At 42.4% G+C, this 17,985-nt stretch overlaps 2 protein-coding genes across 3 annotated transcripts in view; both read left to right on the plus strand.

Moving 5' to 3' along the window:
- Positions 1 to 17,985, plus strand: part of ZBED1 (zinc finger BED-type containing 1) — a 54,440-nt gene that overhangs the window by 27,613 nt on the left and 8,842 nt on the right. The window contains exon 1 of one of the 2 annotated variants that reach the window (XM_066545171.1): positions 14,962 to 15,058. The exons of the other annotated variant lie outside the window; for it this stretch is intronic. The gene's annotated coding sequence lies outside the window, so the exon portion shown is untranslated. Of the gene's footprint in view, positions 1 to 14,961; positions 15,059 to 17,985 lie in introns of those variants that run through there. 2 annotated transcript variants of the gene reach the window in all.
- DHRSX (dehydrogenase/reductase X-linked) overlaps positions 14,915 to 17,985 on the plus strand; it is a 162,515-nt gene continuing 159,444 nt past the window's right edge. The window contains exon 1 of the mRNA XM_066545172.1: positions 14,915 to 15,058. Coding sequence (XP_066401269.1) covers positions 14,947 to 15,058 — 112 coding nt within the window. The 5' untranslated portion in view covers positions 14,915 to 14,946. The remainder of the gene's footprint in view (positions 15,059 to 17,985) is intronic.

The following is a 17,985-nucleotide window of genomic DNA, read 5'->3' on the forward strand; positions in this document are numbered from 1 at the left end:
AACCCCATAATTTTTAAGAATTTTTCTCTGAGAAGAATTTGATTTTTTTTTAAGATTTTTTTTTCTGATTCAGCATGTTGAAATGTTGAAATATTAATGTTTCCCCAAGCGTGGAAATTCTTACTGGTTGTAATTAAAATTATCCTAAATACTTTTGTTTCTTAAGCCAAATAGAGCAATAGCAGCTAGAATATGCTGGCCTACATGTTGTAATCTATTGAAATTCACGTCTTAGGCTTTTTATTTGAGCAATTGTCCTTAATTTTTATTTTCTTACTGTGTATGCAACTTATGCAAGACACATTTATTCTAAAATAGCTGTTACTCATTTAAATCTTTTGCTCTATTGTTTCTAACATCAGACACTTCAGCAATGGCCTCTTAGCAAAGCATAAAATGTCTTTGACTTTTTATGACGACATTTGTTTGATCTGTTCCCTTCTTGCTTACGTTATGAAATTAGAGAAGAATAGCTATTGATAACCAAAGAAAAATATGTATGGAAAGTTTAAGATTTTTCCAGCAAACCACTCAAGTATGAGCTCAATTTTTTATTTATTTATTTTTTATACTAGACTTCTTTTCTTAGGTATTGCCTCCTTTTTTATGACTATGTCTAGAGATACTCATATCCCCAGGTGAGATCTGAGAGGATTTAAGGGGAAGAACACACCATCTGGAACATTTTTCACTTTATATATTTACAACATGATTTAGCTGTACCCATCAGCTCTGCAGCTTGGCTTGGTCTGTGCAAGTTGACTGGTGTTTTTCTAACTGCTGTCCCATAGGATTTATGGTTCTGCAGTCCAAATCCACCTTTCAGATCCCTGCAATCTCACTGACAATTCATGATGTTGTATGAGGTTAGTTGAGGATATCATTTGCAGTTATGTGGAATCATGATGCCTTTATTTCCCTTTTTTTTTTTTTTTTTTTTTAACCTAGGGTCACCTTCTGGAGCAAAATCATGGCTTAATTACAGGGGCCTTATGGTCAGTAAATAAAATTGAGACTCAAAGGCAGTGTTGCAGTGACTAGTGATAAAGCAGAAGAGTCAGTTTGGATAATAGATTTTCTACAGCATTTACATTTCAGTTATCACTGGTTTTTTTCCACTCTTGGGAAACCAACCCAAAAGCAGACTGGCCACTTTTAAGGCTGAAAAAGCCTCCATGGATTTAGAAGATGAAGGATTGGTTCTTGGCTTGCTCAAAGAGACTACTGGAGGCCTACTACAAGGCCTTTCTGTTAGGATTGATGGAGGGAAACATTTTGTGTTGGAAGGTTGTTCTGGCTGCTGCTTTATTTTCTGTTTGTCATCTGTTTTTACAGACCTGAAAAAGGGGTGGGTATTTCCAGCCAGCCCTCCCTCCCTATCCTCCTTTCTACAGTATTCTTGAATATTCTCTGCAGCTCTGCCCTTTCATTTTGCAGCTGGGTGTCCTGTCCAAAGAGAATCAAAGCCTACTGAGATCCAATCCATGGACTTGCTGGGGTTTGATTCTTGCCCTTCATGCATTATCAGAGAAAATTCTCAGGCTAAGGAATTTATATAACTGTTGAAAAGATACAAACAGCTGCAAATTGGCTTTGCCTGGCCATAGAAACATAGAATCACATTGAACAATTCCAAGGATCACAATTAGTACTAGTCCTGGAGATAGCTGGCAATATGAACCATAAAACCAGGCAGCCTCTCTCTCCTTCCTTGAGCTGGATTGTATCCACTGGGATTTTGTCATTCTGTGCCAGAGAAAGTGACAGGTGAAGTTGAAACTTTATTTTAAACCTTTAACTTCCCATGTCACTTGACTATACCCTTGAAGGAAAGTGATTTATGATACTGGCTTTGCCTTCCTTGCTCTACTAGGAGATGAAGTGATGCCTGACAGGGATATCCATCTTCATTGCTGATATTTTGATTGGAATTGGTGGGTGCTAAAGATGCAAGAGACAGTGACTGTGCCTTTCAAAATATTAGGAGGTGAAGAAGTATGCTTGAGGAGCTGGCAGATTATCAGAGGGGGAAAAAAATCCAAAAAAAGAAATCTCTGTTAGAAAACCAGTGTTAGTTTGCCGACTCTACTAATTAGTCCACAGGGGTTTTGTCATGTAATTGTTACTGATCTTAACAGATATATTTCTTTCTAGACACACATCAGGTCTTATTTCTCAGTTTGAATATTTTCAATTGGTTTATTCCATAATTAAATATAAAAGGACACTGAAAAATAGGCAAAGCCTAAGATTTTGAAAATCCACTAAGTATCACAAAATACAGGAGGATTTCTTCTGCTTCCAGGACTGCTGGAGCTGGGTGGCAATTGGGAGTGCTTGGTATTCTGGTAGTGACCCTCCTCCTTCAACAGCCAGATCCTCAGAAGAGTCACAGCATTGAGACATGAGAGTGTGGGTTTGGGTTTCTCTGTAGAAAGGTCAGAGGCAGCAGCCTCAAGCTGCAAGTGCAGGTACAAGGCAACAAAGAAAAATAAACAGAAGCTTTGCAGAGAATGGACTGAAGCAAGAAAACAATATAATAAATAAATGTAACATACTTTTTTCTCATTTCCAAACTCTGCCTAGGAGGACTGGTAAATAAAACTGGTCAATCTGTGGAGTGATTCCTAGACAAGAAAATGAGTTACTGTGCAGCAGAGTGTAGAGCTGGTGGGCACCATCTCTACCTGCTCATTTGTTTTCCCCTGACACAAATATTTCCAATCATCACCAATGATAATTTCTGGAGACACTGCACAGAGGTGATAAAATCACTCCACACTTCAGATGCGTGTGGTTTTTAGTCACCAATAACTTATGTTCGTTTTTACTGGTGGCTACAAGTTATCAAGAAATGTATCTTCTGGGTAGTGAAACCTACTCTCCTCTCCTAAATGCAGAACAAACCTGAGAGAGAACAAACCTGAGTAGTGTGCCACTGATGCATAGTAAATGCAACTGAAGGTAATATGATTTCTATTTGCAGGCACAATGCTAATACTGAAAGAAGAGCAAAGTTCTCCTTTGTGCAGGGCACCAAAAATCACCTCCTGAGCACTCAAAATTATGTACTTCTTGTCTTTCTCTAAAGGTGTGAATGAATTTCAGTCCAAGGACACAAAGCAACTACATAAAACCACATTCAGTCATTTTTATTTTCTACTGGAATCATTGCAGTTTGTATAAATGTAAACTGGTTACTCTGGGAGCAGAAAACACCCAACCAACAACCAAGCTTAATTAAGTATGTCTACTAAGTGGGCCCATCATCCAGTGCAATGATCAGAAAAATGGCTTGAAGTTATTAAGGAAAATCTTTGAAGCTATCAGTCTAGTGCATAGTAAAAAGCCCAAAGATAAGAGATTGCAGTAGATTGGTCTGTGTAAGCAAGAAAATAGCAGGGAACACATCAGATTCTTGATTTTCCATAGAAAATCACTTTTTTTTTCTGGGAAAAAACCTGAAGCATCCATACATACACTCAACAAGTGTGTTTATTTTCACGTATTATATAGTTAGCATCTTGTGTATCAATGTGTACATCAAGTGCTTGCTTTTAGAAAATTATATTGATTGGGGTTTTTTGTCTTTTTAGAAAACCCATTGCAATACATACTGTGAACATAGGGAATGACACAGCAAAAACAAGAGAGAAGCAATCAGCATGGTTTCCCCCCCCAGCAGGAATAAATCATTATAACTATAAATCACACAAGTTATTACAGGGCTCAAACAGCCCTGAAAATTCCAAGTAGCAGAAGCAGATAATTAAAGAGGAAAAGTTGAGACCAAGCCTTCAATTCAAACTGTTTCAAGAACTCATTGCAAATCCCTTTCTTTTCTTTCTTTTCTCACTCTCTCTTTAAGTGGAAAACAAATGTAATTGGAAAAACAAAGTGCACCAAAAATATTACTTACAAATTGTCCTTAGCAGCATAATGGCCTAATTGGTGAAGGGGTGATGCAGTCCCAGAGTATGGAGAATGGCACAGATGGAGAGCAGTTGTGTGTGCTGATGAGAGGGCAGATGCTCTCAAAGGCATTTTGCAGCATTAGATATCCTGGCTCATCTCCATCGGCAGCACCGATCTCATCACTCCCAGCATGTGAAGAGATTTCACCCTCTAATGCCAGGGCTGCATGGCTGTAACGAGGTGCACCAGTGCTGGAGACAGCATGAGAGCCCAGGAGCAGAATTTTAGGAAAACATCCAGAGCAGTTGTCACCTGTATTTTCATATGACCTTGCAGTTCAAAATAGGGTAGACAGCAGCCTGGCATGACTAGCTGATTCTGTGCAGGCCTTAACAAGAACATCCCTTGTTGGTGGTTCACTTATTACTCATCTCTTAGTCTCTGCCTAGTTTACACTTGCAGTTTTGCTCTATAAATATATGAAGTACTCTTTATATCAACACCTCTTTTTGTGTTGAAGTCTCAGTTGCAGTATACACTCCACTGTACAGTTTGAACAGGGGATGTCTAAATAAAAGTTGACAGATTGTGTTGAATTGCGAATTCCCTCTGAAGAGACATAGAAGACCTTTTACAGTAAACAGGAAATGAGTAAGACAAAAAAGCAGTTTATGAAATAAATTTTTTAAAGATAGACTGAGAATTTTTCTTTTCTGCCTTGTAATAAAGTAAAGGGCTATGCAAAGAAATCAGAAGGTGGTAAATTATAAAATATTAAAATATTTTGTGACATGATAATCATATAAGTAAAATTCAGCAGACATAGAAGAGACAATAAAATTAAAAAATATTTTTGAGTATCACTTACATATCAAATACATATAAAGAGAAAATTAATGGCAATAGGATGAAAAAAAAGGATATAAAATCTTCAGAATCTTAGCATAACAACCATAACTAAACAGCAGTATAATAGGTAGAGAAGGAAAGTAGAGATTACCATGTAGGAGGTTGTTTGCTGAGAAGATTTTAAACTTCCTCTGAGATACATGATCCTGGCTGCTGTAACAGATATATACAAATCTGTGCTGATTTTCCATCTCATCTAGTGTGTCTCTTCAGTGCCTGATCCTGTCCTTGAACTACAGATCATGCATTCTTCCACATGCATTTCTGAAGCTCAGTAATTTTTTTTTTCATAATATCATGATTTAAACTAACTTTTTTGATTAGCAGCAGGAACAGTTAATAATTAAATAGAGGGAAAAAAATCAACCTGCAGGTAAAAAAGAGGCTATTTCTTTGAGTCTGATTATGGGCAAATTTGTGCACTTTTCTGTAAACAAACTGTATTTTGATGAAGCACTAAAGTTCTCTTTCACTTCATACTCTCCCTATTAACTTAACAACAAGAAAGACAAAACCAGATCCTTGATTGCTATTAATGACATATTGTAAGCAGTTGCTTGCAAGACAATGCAAAACAAGGGCATAATTGATATCGTGACAAACAAAAACCAAGGGAAGCCAGATATGAAATCTTGGATTCTCCTTGAGAAAAACATCAAAAACAACCTAATAAACCAACTAAAACACAGTGAATTGGCTGTTAATAATCTCATAATTAAGAAGCAAAACCCCAATAAAAGGCAGGCTAGCCAGAAGTGAAATGGGTGCAAGACCCAACATGCAAGTTGCAGGAAACCCCCTTGGTTTTGCAATTAGAAACCCAGCTAGTGAAACTATGAGCATAAAGCCACTCATCCTGTACATAACGTATGGTTCTTGTTGCTTATTCTGCTTTCATCTGAAACAGTAGTAAAGGCTTCTGGAGTTACACTTTTGATGGATAAAAACTAGTTTGCTTGGGCTTGCAACTCCACTATATGGTTATCAGGAGAATTTGGACTCCATCACTAATTTTTTTGTAGCTAGTCAAGAGTTATAACCAATATAACTCCTTTATTCAAAGTAGTAACAATGCTGTAATGTGATTTATATACAAAAATCCCTACTCTTTTCAGTAAAGAAGTTACAGCATAAACCAATACCTTTAAACACTTCTCTATTCACTCCTGGGTGCAGAAAATGCTATTCGCCTTCCACAGGCTTAATACAATTTGAAAATGTTATTTTAATGTCTGTACACATAAATATGCACATACATTTACAATGTATATACTTTTTTATTACTAAAGTAGTCTAAACTCACTTTAGTAATCTAGACTTTAGATAAATCCGCTTTGAAGTGAAGTCAGGGGGCAGGAAAACATCTTCTAGCTGGGATTATGGAATAAAATGTTCTGCATTGCTAAAGCAGCTTATCCTATACTTATCAATTAACAGTTAGAGTGACAGTTCTGACTGGGTGATGGTATTTTTGCAAGTTTTTAGAAAACAAATAGGCTAGTTTTAAGAAGTAGGTTTAAAGATTGCAAGTCATCTCTTTAATTGTTGGTTGGTTTGGATTAAGGCCTTTTCCTTGATGAAAAAATACTTGTTATAAAACTGTTTTAAAAGCTTCTTATGCATGTAAAATACCTATGTCATTTTATAATATAATGCTGGTACTTAAACACATGCTCTTAGACATACAAACACACACAAAAAATCTCCAAACTCAGACACTAAGAATTTAACATATATACAAGCAGCAGTAGCTAAGTCCTTTAGGTTAGGCTTATTGTCATTAAATACTGAATGTAAATGGCTGATAATACTGAAACAGCAGCAGCAGATTTGAAAGTAATATGAAGCCAAGACTAATCCAGAATCTGAAATGCATCATTTCTAACCACTGCACCTCATGGGAATCTGAATTTCATCTATCAGGCTTGAGCAATTTCATCTCTCAGAGAAGCCAGAGGACTAAGAATTACCCACTTTGTTACATATTTGAGAATATCTAGTGAGAGATTTTAAAAAATGGCCAATGTTTCATTCTGTACTGTCTCAGAAGACTGGGATGTGATGATGATGTTGAATTAAACTGCCATCTTAATAGACTTTCAAATTAAATTATCATAAGTAATGGATTACATATAATCAAAATAGTTTATGACCTCTAAAAAGTATGAAGACTAATATCATATATAAAATTGGAATCAGATATAGAATCATAGAATATTTCAAGTTGGAAGGGCCTGAAACTATTATTGATTGCAGGTCCCTGCTCCTTGAAGGACTGCCCAAAAATAAACCATGTGACTAAGAGCATTGTCCAGATGCTCCCTGAACTCTGGCAGGCTTGGTGCCATGACTACTTCCCTGGGGAGCATGTTCCAGTGATCAATCAAAACTGAAAGTGTGTTCTTAACAGCTGTCAGGATGAGCCTTTGGCTTTTTCCATCCTTTAAATTATTTTTATAAGCAGAATGAATTTTCTTTGATAATTTCTAGGGCATACATTCTAGGGGGTCAAACTACAATTCTGGAACATTTGGCACTTCCTCACACACAAATATTGGAGAAAGTGCAAGGTGTGAACCCTGCTGAATCTTCTCTGCAGTTGTTCTTAAGACAATTCGGCATTGATCACACTTTGATTTGCTTTTATGCTGAGAAAAATGAGATGAAGAATGAAAAATAAAGCTCAGTGTTTAGTGAGACTTGCAAAAGTCTCAAGGACAAGGAATGAGAAATGTCTCCTCAGCCATCAGATGTCTCCTCTTTCCTTGTCTATGCCATATGTGAATTTGTCCTCAAGAACAGCAGGAGTTACTTACTCTTTTGTTTAATTTTTCCCTTCAATTTTAAAATGTTGAGTCTGTTAATTTCTTGGCCATGTGAGCTTTTCACACAGCTCCTTTGTGTTTGGTGAATTAATGTAATGCTATAGAATAGCTGAAGTCCAAACCAGCAGTGCACAAGCCAAACATAAACAAGTTATATAACACTGCAATCATTCATTTATTAAAGTGGAAAATTCAAGGCATACGTAATCTTTTTGGACAACTGACAGGCAGGTGTGATCAAGAGAACAGAGAATCCAGTGATTGTAGGCAGATAGAGAGACAGGTTTGTCTGGTGATTAGAAAGTAAAGTGAGATGGAATTGGGAAAAATGGGAGAGAGCATTGGCTGTCCCAGGACAAGAAGTAACAGTGCAGAGATTGCTGAAAAAGTTAGAGGAACAAGCTGCAGCAGTAATAAGTGTCTAGGGAGATTAGGGAGACAGGACCTATTGACAAAGAGTAGTGCAAAGCATCTGTTCCAGAGGGAAGGGATAAAAATAAGGGTAAAGTGGATTCAAAGAACTGCCAGACCATTTCCTACTCTCAATAATCCCCCAGTGTATTTGATATAGAAGGGAGAAAGAGAACATTGGGCCCTGCACATGTCCCAGCTCAGGTCACTGCTGCATCCCACCTGTTTGTGAGTTCACCCCTCAGCACATCCCTGCCTGGGGTCAGGGAGGGGCAGCTGCCCCTCGCCCCAGCACTGCCACAAGATAGGTGATTTTACTGCACCAGGCTTTTCAGCTCCACTTGCTTTCAAACATCCTCACCCTACAGACCAGAAGGTTGCCCATCTTCATCCTTCGCACTGCATGACATGATCTAGGTTAGCAGTGAGCTGGAACATTTTTAGCAAAGTTAAACCAACGTGGACCAACCTCTAGGCTTTCTCACAGTTCCTATCTTCTGTCACATGCATGTCTTCCTTTGCATCATGTTTGGCCTGATCTTCCCTCCAGCTTGTTTTACACATCTCTTTATCCATCATTGCATTTGCTCTCTCATATGCCACAGTCTCAGAGACAGGCAGCTGGAAACACCCAGTCAGTCTTTAGAAACATCAACAGAAATAAGAGATGCTCTTCCCATCCTTGGGGGAGCACTGAGGTCAGAACTGCCCCCAGGGAGCCAAGTGCAAAAGCAGTGTGGGTCCTAAAGACAACATGTAAGAATCCAATCTAACAAGTAAATTGTCAATTGTTGAAGTCAATTGTTGAAACAGGAATACATGTGGAAAAGTATCTTCGTACTGATGTGAGGCACACACAGACAGTCTGGGGTCACTTCAAGCTGTATGAAAAGCTCACAAGAGGTAAGAAAAAACACCTGCTTTTCTGGCAGCAGAAGGTGCCTCCACTGACTGTCTAAAACATCAGTCACAGTCCCAAACTCACATGTGCATGGGGCACTATCGTTGCCATTTTGGCCAATTCTGTCCATCGCTGAAGATCTTGATTCAAACTCCATCTCTCAGCTTCCCTGACCTGGTCACCCATCTACCATCAGTGTGAGGACACCTTGCTTGTGGCATGGAGTCACCTGCTTGTCTATAGCTGATATGACCAAAACCAAGACTCTCATGTCCTCAAGGATTCAATCCAACTGCTTCCTGAAGCTGACTGGCCAGCTGCAACAGCAGTGAGTGCAATATTCAGGAAGTGCCCAGAAACAGCACAGATGAGACCAGTGCACCCTGCTTTCAAACCTTCAATACCAAAAGTAGCAGTGCTGTCATAGTCCCATTTGGACTATGGGATTACATGCACCTGAAAGCTGGTCTGCTGCATTCTCCCCACAAACCTTGCCTTGAGCAATATTATTTTATGTGGCACTCAAGTATTCTTGCAAGCAGATGCAACAAAAATACAGGTGCAGATCAACTCACAATGCCCAGTTTTTGAGGGGTGATTCTGCTTTATTATTTCCTTCATATTAGAATGGTGCTAGCCACACTGATGAAAGATGTGTTTGTCTTACAGTATTGCTAAGGAAGAGATCAAAGACACATGGTGGACCTGGGTGTCATGGAGCACTCTTGCTTTGGATCATAATAATCTTTCTGCCCGTTTACTGAAACCTAACAAAATACTCTTAGCTACAGGTTGGGCAGTGTTGCATAGGGAATGCCACAGGTGCTTGCAGACATCCCTATACAAACACTAAAATAACCACATGGCAGTTGTTGACACTAGATATCTTTTAACACACATGAACTAACTGTCAACAAAGCCATTTCTATAGTGGGCATAATTAATCTTTTTTTATTTAATAGCATTATTTTCTTGGTGTTGGAATATTGCCAGTACACCCTGCTTGTTTAAATGTCTGAAATTCCTCTGCTCCTCTCCTGTCCTGACTAGCAGAAACACCATGCCATTATAATGCAATAGCTTTTCCCTTACCCCATCTGAGGCATTAAGGAATGTATTAGCCAGAGTTGGCTGTTCAATGGAACCTTGACACCCTGTTCTTCTTTTGCTGTGATTTTCTGATGAAAATCAATTCCTTTGTTTCACTCTCTGTGGGGTTTTGTTTCTATTCTTCTGTTTCACATATATGCTGGTTCTTATCCCCTGAGTGCTTATCATCCCTTGTGCACAGGATTTTGTCAAAGTGCTTTTGAAACTTCATGTATGTTAATCAATCAGTTAATCTACTTACAGACATTTTCCAATAAATCCAGGAATTACATAAGAACTGATTTCCACTGCTGAAATAATACTGGTTACATCTAGAATTTCCATATAACTTGTTCTTCTTTCAGCCAAGTCAAGTTACCATGTACAGTGTGAAGCCTATTAATACCCCTGTTCAATTCTAAATATATGTAGTATTTTAAAGCATTTTATGATAGAAGTTTTTAACAAAACCTTGTGTATTTTTGTTAGCACCTCACCTGCCTTATGTCTCCATGCAAGTTTTGTGGGTAGACATGTTTGGAGATTTCAAAAAAAAATTGTATTTTTGTAATTGCTTTTTTTCTGCGTACCTTCTTCTAACTCTTTGGTCTCTGAGTCTTGACTGAGAGGCAGGGGGGATGCTCAGAACTTACCTGATATGGAGAAGGCATATGAGGGAAGGGGAATGCCAACCAGACCAAACTACTCATGCTTCAGGCTTTTCAGACCAGATAGATCCTGAAAGTGTGACATACACTGAATACTTAGATGTACAAATACAACAGTTGCTGCAGACATGACTGATTTAAAAAAAAAAACCAAAACAAAACAACTCAGCAGGAACAATAAGCACACTATGCTTCTGGCATAGTAGCTGAGTGGTTGGAGCATTTTGTGGATGAGAAGTTGTCCCTATTCCAAGACATTAGTCCATATTTCGTCCTGTTCTTCTCTAGTCTAAAAAGTGTAGATTCTTCAGGGAATATGGATTTGAACACTGTTGCCTCTTTACCATGAACTTAAATGCTAGGCTAAAAAACCCTCAGATTTCTTTTCTTTACTGTGTTCCTGGGTGTCACCTCCTTATAGCCACACTGGCAAAGGTAATTCTTTTCCCAATGAGACCATTTTCTTGAAAAGTGAAATACCTGAAAAAGGCTGATAGGAACCAAAAGCCATCCCCATTCATGGGGAAATGCTATAGGATGGTTCTGTTACACAGAAGGTTGATCTTAGAGTTATTCTTAGAACAATCTACTGTCTATCTTCCCCATTGTAACTGAAGAACAGTATGTCCCTTCAGATTGCCCACAGCAGAGGAGCTCTCAGTCCCCAGGACTGTGTAGCTTGCAGACACCTCTCCCTTTGGCAAAGTTTCTTTCCAAGTAACTACTACATAGGCTGCCTAAGAGCTTACTGCTCTGTACAGGCCTGCTATGCTCAAGTGCCCAATATTATGCAAGATGATGTCTAGTTTGAGGGAACCTAAAATTACTCTTCTTGCATAGACGAAGGAAAAAAAAGGCATATGCCAAAAAAAAAACCAAAAAAACCAAACCAAAACAAAAAAGGCAGCCTGCCAAAATTGTCCGCAGGTGAAAAAACCCCTACCATGAATTCCAGATGTAATCCCAAGTGACTGTTTCCCAGCACTGCCTATTACTGTGAGCAACTCCCTACTGAACCTGAAAGCTCCTCAGGCATTTAACTATATTCACCCACACATGTTAAGGAGATCCTGTTCTGGGGAGATAGGCACTTATCTCTTGCCTCAAGTCCCAATACAATCCAGCTTAGGAAGACAGGCATTTAGATCCCTTTTAGAAGCCTGAAAAATTAGCAGCAGTCAGAATTATGTCTGGCTTTTTCGGACATGGGCCATCAGCTCCCACATAGGTGCAAAAGGCTGAGGGCATGACTTGAGCTAAGCACAGGAGTGCAAGTGTGCATTTTACCATTAGAGAGGGACTGATGTGTCACTGACATCTTACAAGACTACCCCAACTATTACACCATGCTTGGGCAGAAAGCATCAACCTCTGCTACTGTGTGTGGATGCAAGGAGTTGTTGGCTCCAGTTCTCATCTCAAGAGAAGAAAAAACAAGGGCAGCAAACTTCCATGTGGAAAAGATGTGTCATACAACAGACAAGAAAAGCAAAGCATAACCTTGTAACTCTCCACCCTGTGCCAGAGAGCATCTGGGCTGCTAGGCCAACCTTGGGTTTGCTTGTGTCCTCTCTGATGTGGCCCTGTGCCTCATGTGTTCCAGGCTGCACAGGTGCTCAGCTGCAACACCCACCATCCACACTATCCCATGGTTGCTGGTTTTAACATTCTGCTGGGAAGTTGGAGCTCAGGGCTTAATTAGAGTCTAAAAACATCACCCACTTCCTTTCTTACAAGTTTTTGCATCTTTATGCAAAATGTGGGTGGAAGCACTGTGATCTCATTAACGTCAGTCCTGCAGTAGGGATAGAGAGGCTGGATCCTGTGTTGATGGAGTGTTAGGAGTGTTTCAGATGAGTTTCCAAGAGGACATCAGGGCTCTAGCTGCAGGCTGGCTTTGCCCACTGGCACTGGGAGTTCAGTTCCAGTCAGTGGAAAGAAGGAGGCACTCTAAGTGCCTCAAAGAAAGATGTCATTTTCTGCAGGTCTTCAGAAGTGCCTCTCTTTGTGTCCTCTGCCCATACAGCAGAGCTGAGGAATTAGATTGCTCCTCTTGTCCCTTCCAGGGCTAAGACACCTAAAATTTCATTGAGGTAATAATGTCTCAGTGAGGTATCTAAAGTAGATGGATGAGATTCCAGCCTGAATACTTGGGGCTTTGGAGTAAATGACTGCAAGAAAAACCAAAGTGTCAATAATAAGATGCAAGTTGTTGAAAACCAAAAAAAAGAAAGTATTGATTAAAATAAGGATGTATTAGAGGACTATTTGAAAAGATTTAAAGACTACAGCCTTTTGTAATTATTTTCATTCTTCCTCCATGTCCCATTAGACTTTAGAAAAAAAAATAATTTAATATATTGTTGGAAAAAAATTTTCTCATCTTTTCTGTGACACTGTACTCATGAACCATGGAGGGCTTAAAATAATTTGTAACACGCTGAGAAAAAGTAGTGAGTCCAGTAAGACTGTAATGTTAATCCATCAGTTTTCCCTCCAGTTAGTCTAATTCCTTGGATAGCATTGCCTGAAAAAAGACAGAGTATTTATTGCAGTAGCTTGAATATGCATCAATTGATTTTATTATACTAGAAAACCTGAGAAAGTATGGTTTATTTATATACAGATTGTGTAAATACACTGTAGGCAAGTTTCACAGTTTAATGTTGAAAGGGCTTTCATTAATGTTGTAGTTCTGAGAAAAGGATGTAAAGCAACATAAAAGAGTCGGGATTTGATTTTTACTGAGATAACTTGGAAGAATAATTCACCTTTAGTAATGTGTTTCTTCTTTCATGTTGTTTTATGTGTTGCTCTTTCTAGTACTCCATGCATGGTTGCAAAAAATATACATTAAGAATGAATCTCTCATTGATGTGACTTAATGATGTCTATAATTTATGTTTGCCTAATTCTCTGTGTTAATAAAAAAAAATCACCAGAGATCTATAAAATTAAATGGTTGGTTTTGTCCTGGAGCAACTACACACTATGCTTTTACTTTAGGTGTATTTCTGACAGAAGACATGAAGTCAGTTCTGCTGAGCAATGTAATCTGATACTGAAAAAGTATCTTGTTAATTGTATTGTTTTTTAGAAAGTATGGAGTGGGGTTTTTTTTTAAGGCTAGAAGACTGCATTTCAAGTACACTTCCAGAACTTTGTATGGCTTCCCATCCTTCTCAGAGACAAAAAGTTACCTAAAGATTTGAAACTGAATATATAGGCCAACGTCTCCTATTGTGCAATGACTGATTTTGGTTTGTATCGATACTGAGGCTCATCTGCATTTTTGAAAACCCACCGGTTCTGTGAATGAAAGCTACGGCATCAGGACTAAGGCGCTCTGTTTCCTGTAGCCGAAATCAGCCACCTACCGCAAGAGCTGGCAGACAGGACCCGCTTCTCTGTCCCGAGTACTCAGATTAAGGCTGAGCATTGAAAACTGACAACACGATAGAGCATGCGATATACCAGTTATCACTGTAAAGAAGGTATTCGTCAGACAGGTGTAAAATTCCGCCTCCTGAGGTAGGAAAGCTGCGTACAGCGAGCTACATTTGGAGAAATCGGTACCTGCAACTGAGACCTCGAGAGGAGTGAGCCTGAGGGATGCCCGAGGTGAGAGGGGCCGTGCCCAGACCCAGTGACGCCGTGGGAGTCCGCAGCAGCCCCTCATTTGTGCCAGACTGAAGGGAAATGGTGAGACAACCCCGATGAGCGCTTTCAGCCATGGGATCCTGAAGCAACGCCGTGCGCCTCACTCCGCCTAGGCACTGTCTTGTAGCTGTCACAGATGGGGCAGCAGGAGTCCCTGCGCCCCAGCCCCGGCGGCCTCACCGGGCGGGCTGTCACGCCGCCACCGCCTCCCCCGCGGCTGCAGCTCCGCGCACGCCGCCCCGCTCCGTCTCCCCCTGCCCAGCCACTCGGGCGTCCCGGCGGGGGCTGAGCCGCCGCCTTGTCGCTGCTGCCGCCGCCGAGGCCGGTCCGCCCGCCGCCGCCCCTTCCCTTCCCTTCCCCCGCCACCGCACATGCCCAGAAGGGCGGGAGCCGCGGCGAGCCCGGGCGCTGCTGTGACAGCGGCGGCGCTTTCCCTTCCGTGGGTGGGTGGGGGCCGCGCCGCGCCCCCCGGCCCGGCCCGGCGGAAACACTGCGCCGGCCGCCTGCTAGTCCAGTGCCTTCCCCGCCGCGCCCCGAGCCCGCTGCCGCCGCGGGGCGGGAGGCGGCCATGTCGCTATTGTCTGCGCTGGTGCCCTTGCTCCGGGTGTACTGCATCGGCCTCCGCGTCATCCTGCACCAGCTGCGCCGCCGCTTCCAGCCGCGGTGCGCCCCGGCCTCAGGTGAGCACCGCAGCCGGCGCCGCGGGGCGGGGCGGCTCCGGGCCGGGGGGCGGCAGCCCCCGCCGCGGAGAGGGGAAAGTTTGCCGCGCCTCCCCCCACCCACCACGGGCAGGCGGCAGTTCGGGGCCCTGGGGCCGAGACCGCGCGGCCCAGCCGGGAGCGGCCGGACAGGGAAGGGAAGGAGAGAACAGGGCAGGGCAGCCGCGATCTTGGCTATAGCGAGGGGTGCTCGGGCCGTGCCGCATCCCCCGAAGCGGGGCAGGGGCTGAGGCACCGCGGCGGCCCCGGTACGGGCGCCACCGCCGGACTCCTCCCCTGCTCCCCTTCGCCGGCCGAGCGGGACCGGGACCCGCCGCGCTGCCCGAGGGCAGTGGCCCCGGGGGGGCTACGACTGGCGGGGCGCCCTCCCCGCCCCCGCCGCACCCCGCCCTCGCTGCCGGCGCCAGGCCCCGGCCCCACCGCCCTGTCCGGCCCCCAGGCCGCGGCCGCCCCGGACGCGGGGCGGGGCGGGGGGCCGGGCCCGGGAGGGGCGCCTGGCTGCACGCCGGCCTGACTTGTGGCCTCGGGAGGCGGTGTGGGGGTTCCGTGGTCCGGGGGTCCCCGCTTCTCTTCTTCCTCTCTTTGGCTCTCTGACAGTGTCTCCCGAGACCTCGGCTCAGAGCCGCGCGGGCGCTCCTTCCCTCAGCCCAGGTAGGTGCTTGGAAGGCGGGTAGCGGCGAGCAGCCTCCCCCGCCCCGGGCGCTCCTGCTGCCCGCTGTGCCCCCACTCCACCGGGGCGGCCGGGACCACCGCTTTCGGCTTCCCTGTCCCGGCTGCTCCAGGAGGGGAACGTACCCGTGCTCCAAAAGCTTAGTATTTGATACCGGCTGACACTCGCTGACAGCCTTTAAGCTGACGAGTGGGTGACACTTGCAGTTTTTTCTAAGGGACTTCAGATTAGTCGTTAGTTTAGGAAGTTAGGGTTTTGCACTTTTCTGATTTGGATCAACCGTGTGTTAAATGCTGACTTACGGGAAACTTTTTCAGAAAAAGACAACGATCTGCTTGCATTACTCTTGAAGACTAAAATGTTTCTGAGTTTATAAACTTAGAGCAAACTATGAGTTCAGGCAGATGTGTGGGTTATCATCAGAGCTGACCATACTGCTGCATTGAAGACCATATCTTTAACTTTCTCTCCTTATCTGCAAGTGAGCCTTTGTGGCCCTCTTGATAGTTTTAACTAGAGGAACAGTAAAAAAAGTAATATTGAGAGGGCCTAGTGTTTCAGTAAGGAATTCAGGCAGATGAAGATATTGGTATGGACAATATCTGAAGTACTGGGAAGGGGATGGAACAAGTACACCACACAATAGGAGCTTATTTGTTCATCTTATCACACGTCGCATCCTTGGGTAGTGTTTTGTGTGCTTTTTATGCATTCCTGATTCTTCTGCTGGGGTTCCCTTCCTCATTCTCAGAAGGCAGCAATGAAACCCTCAAACAAATGAGAGGACCCCGGTGACAAAAAGGGCAGATGTGCATATGGTTTGAAGTCATCTGAGCATTTTTTTAGCATTAGCGTTTCTTGGCAGAGGAAATTTGGGTATTTTGCCTAGGGTGTGTAACACTTTCCAAATCTTTTTTTGAACCACAAAGAAACAGCATGACGAAAATGTGACCCAGTGTTTTGTTGCACTCTGCTCTTTGCTGCTAGTGAAAAAAAAAGCATTGAATTTGGAAGTGCCAGAGGAAGACAGTGAAGATCCAACCCAGGAAATGTCACTTACCTAAGTGGGACCAAGGCAGATTTGACAGATGTGAAAAGTTTTCTTTAAGCCCTAACTTGTGATCTTTTTTTTCCAAGGACAAGTGGTTTCCTCCTCAACTAGTTGTTTGCACGCAGTTCCCTCTTGGCAGTTACCTGCTGCCTTGCTTTCACTCGCTGTGTCCAGCCATTGCTTAAAGAACTGCTTCACCTTAACAACTGCAACCTTTTTACCCAGATGAACCTTGTTTCTATAATAACTTCAAAATAGTGATGTCAGTGTAACAAAAAGAAAAGTGTTGTTAGAACAAGCTTGGATCAGTAAACTACAGTTTCTGTAAGAAAACCCTGACTACCTTTTTCAGGCCGTAATCTAGAAAGGTGTATATGTTTAAAATTTTCAGTATCTTTTCTAAGGGGTGTCCGTAACTCTCACAAGTACAGGCATTTTATTGTCAGGGTCCTTTCCTTGGGAGTGCTTGAATGGCAAAGGGAAGCTGGGAAGGACAGGACCCGGAGGCAGAGATAGCCATTCCTCTGATCCTCTCTTCCTTGGCCCCAGTTTCCATATCAGAGTTCCCACTCTCTGTGCAGCAGCACTGCAGATCTCGCTTGGAAGATTTAAAAGAGAGAGATGTCTGCTGGCTTGTCCTTTAGCTCTGTTGATGAGTGAAAGGTTCTGGTCTCAATGTAGCCCTTCTGCCTCTGAATTTTCCAAGAAATTGCTTTCTAATTCTTGTTGTGAAGAAGGGCTCAAGATTTTAATCCAAGTAAACAGAACTAGTTTCACTTTTATTTTTCCTTACCCTAACTTAAGAGTTGTGTGCTCTTGGCACATGTGCTTTTAAAACTGACCCATGTGTTCTTTCACATCCTACTGGAGTTCATCTGATTTTTATAAATGGAATTCGAGACATTTTTTTTGGGAAAGAGTTTCAGCTCTGAAATCTAGGTTCAGTGCAAAAACCTGGTAATTGTTTTGAGTTGCAAACTGAAAAAATAATAACATTCTCTATTCAGGTGAATGTCCCCCACCTCAACACAGAGTAGGAAAGTTAACCTGAAACTCTGATCTTGAAGCTCAGGGAAGGAAAATACAGAGCTGAGACTACAAACAGCGTAGTTTGTAGTCAGCGATTGCTTTGCTTACTAAAATCAGCATAGAGGAAAGTGCAGAAAT

The sequence above is a fragment of the Molothrus aeneus genome, chromosome 2, assembly GCF_037042795.1.
Source record: "Molothrus aeneus isolate 106 chromosome 2, BPBGC_Maene_1.0, whole genome shotgun sequence".
Lineage (NCBI taxonomy): Eukaryota > Metazoa > Chordata > Aves > Passeriformes > Icteridae > Molothrus > Molothrus aeneus.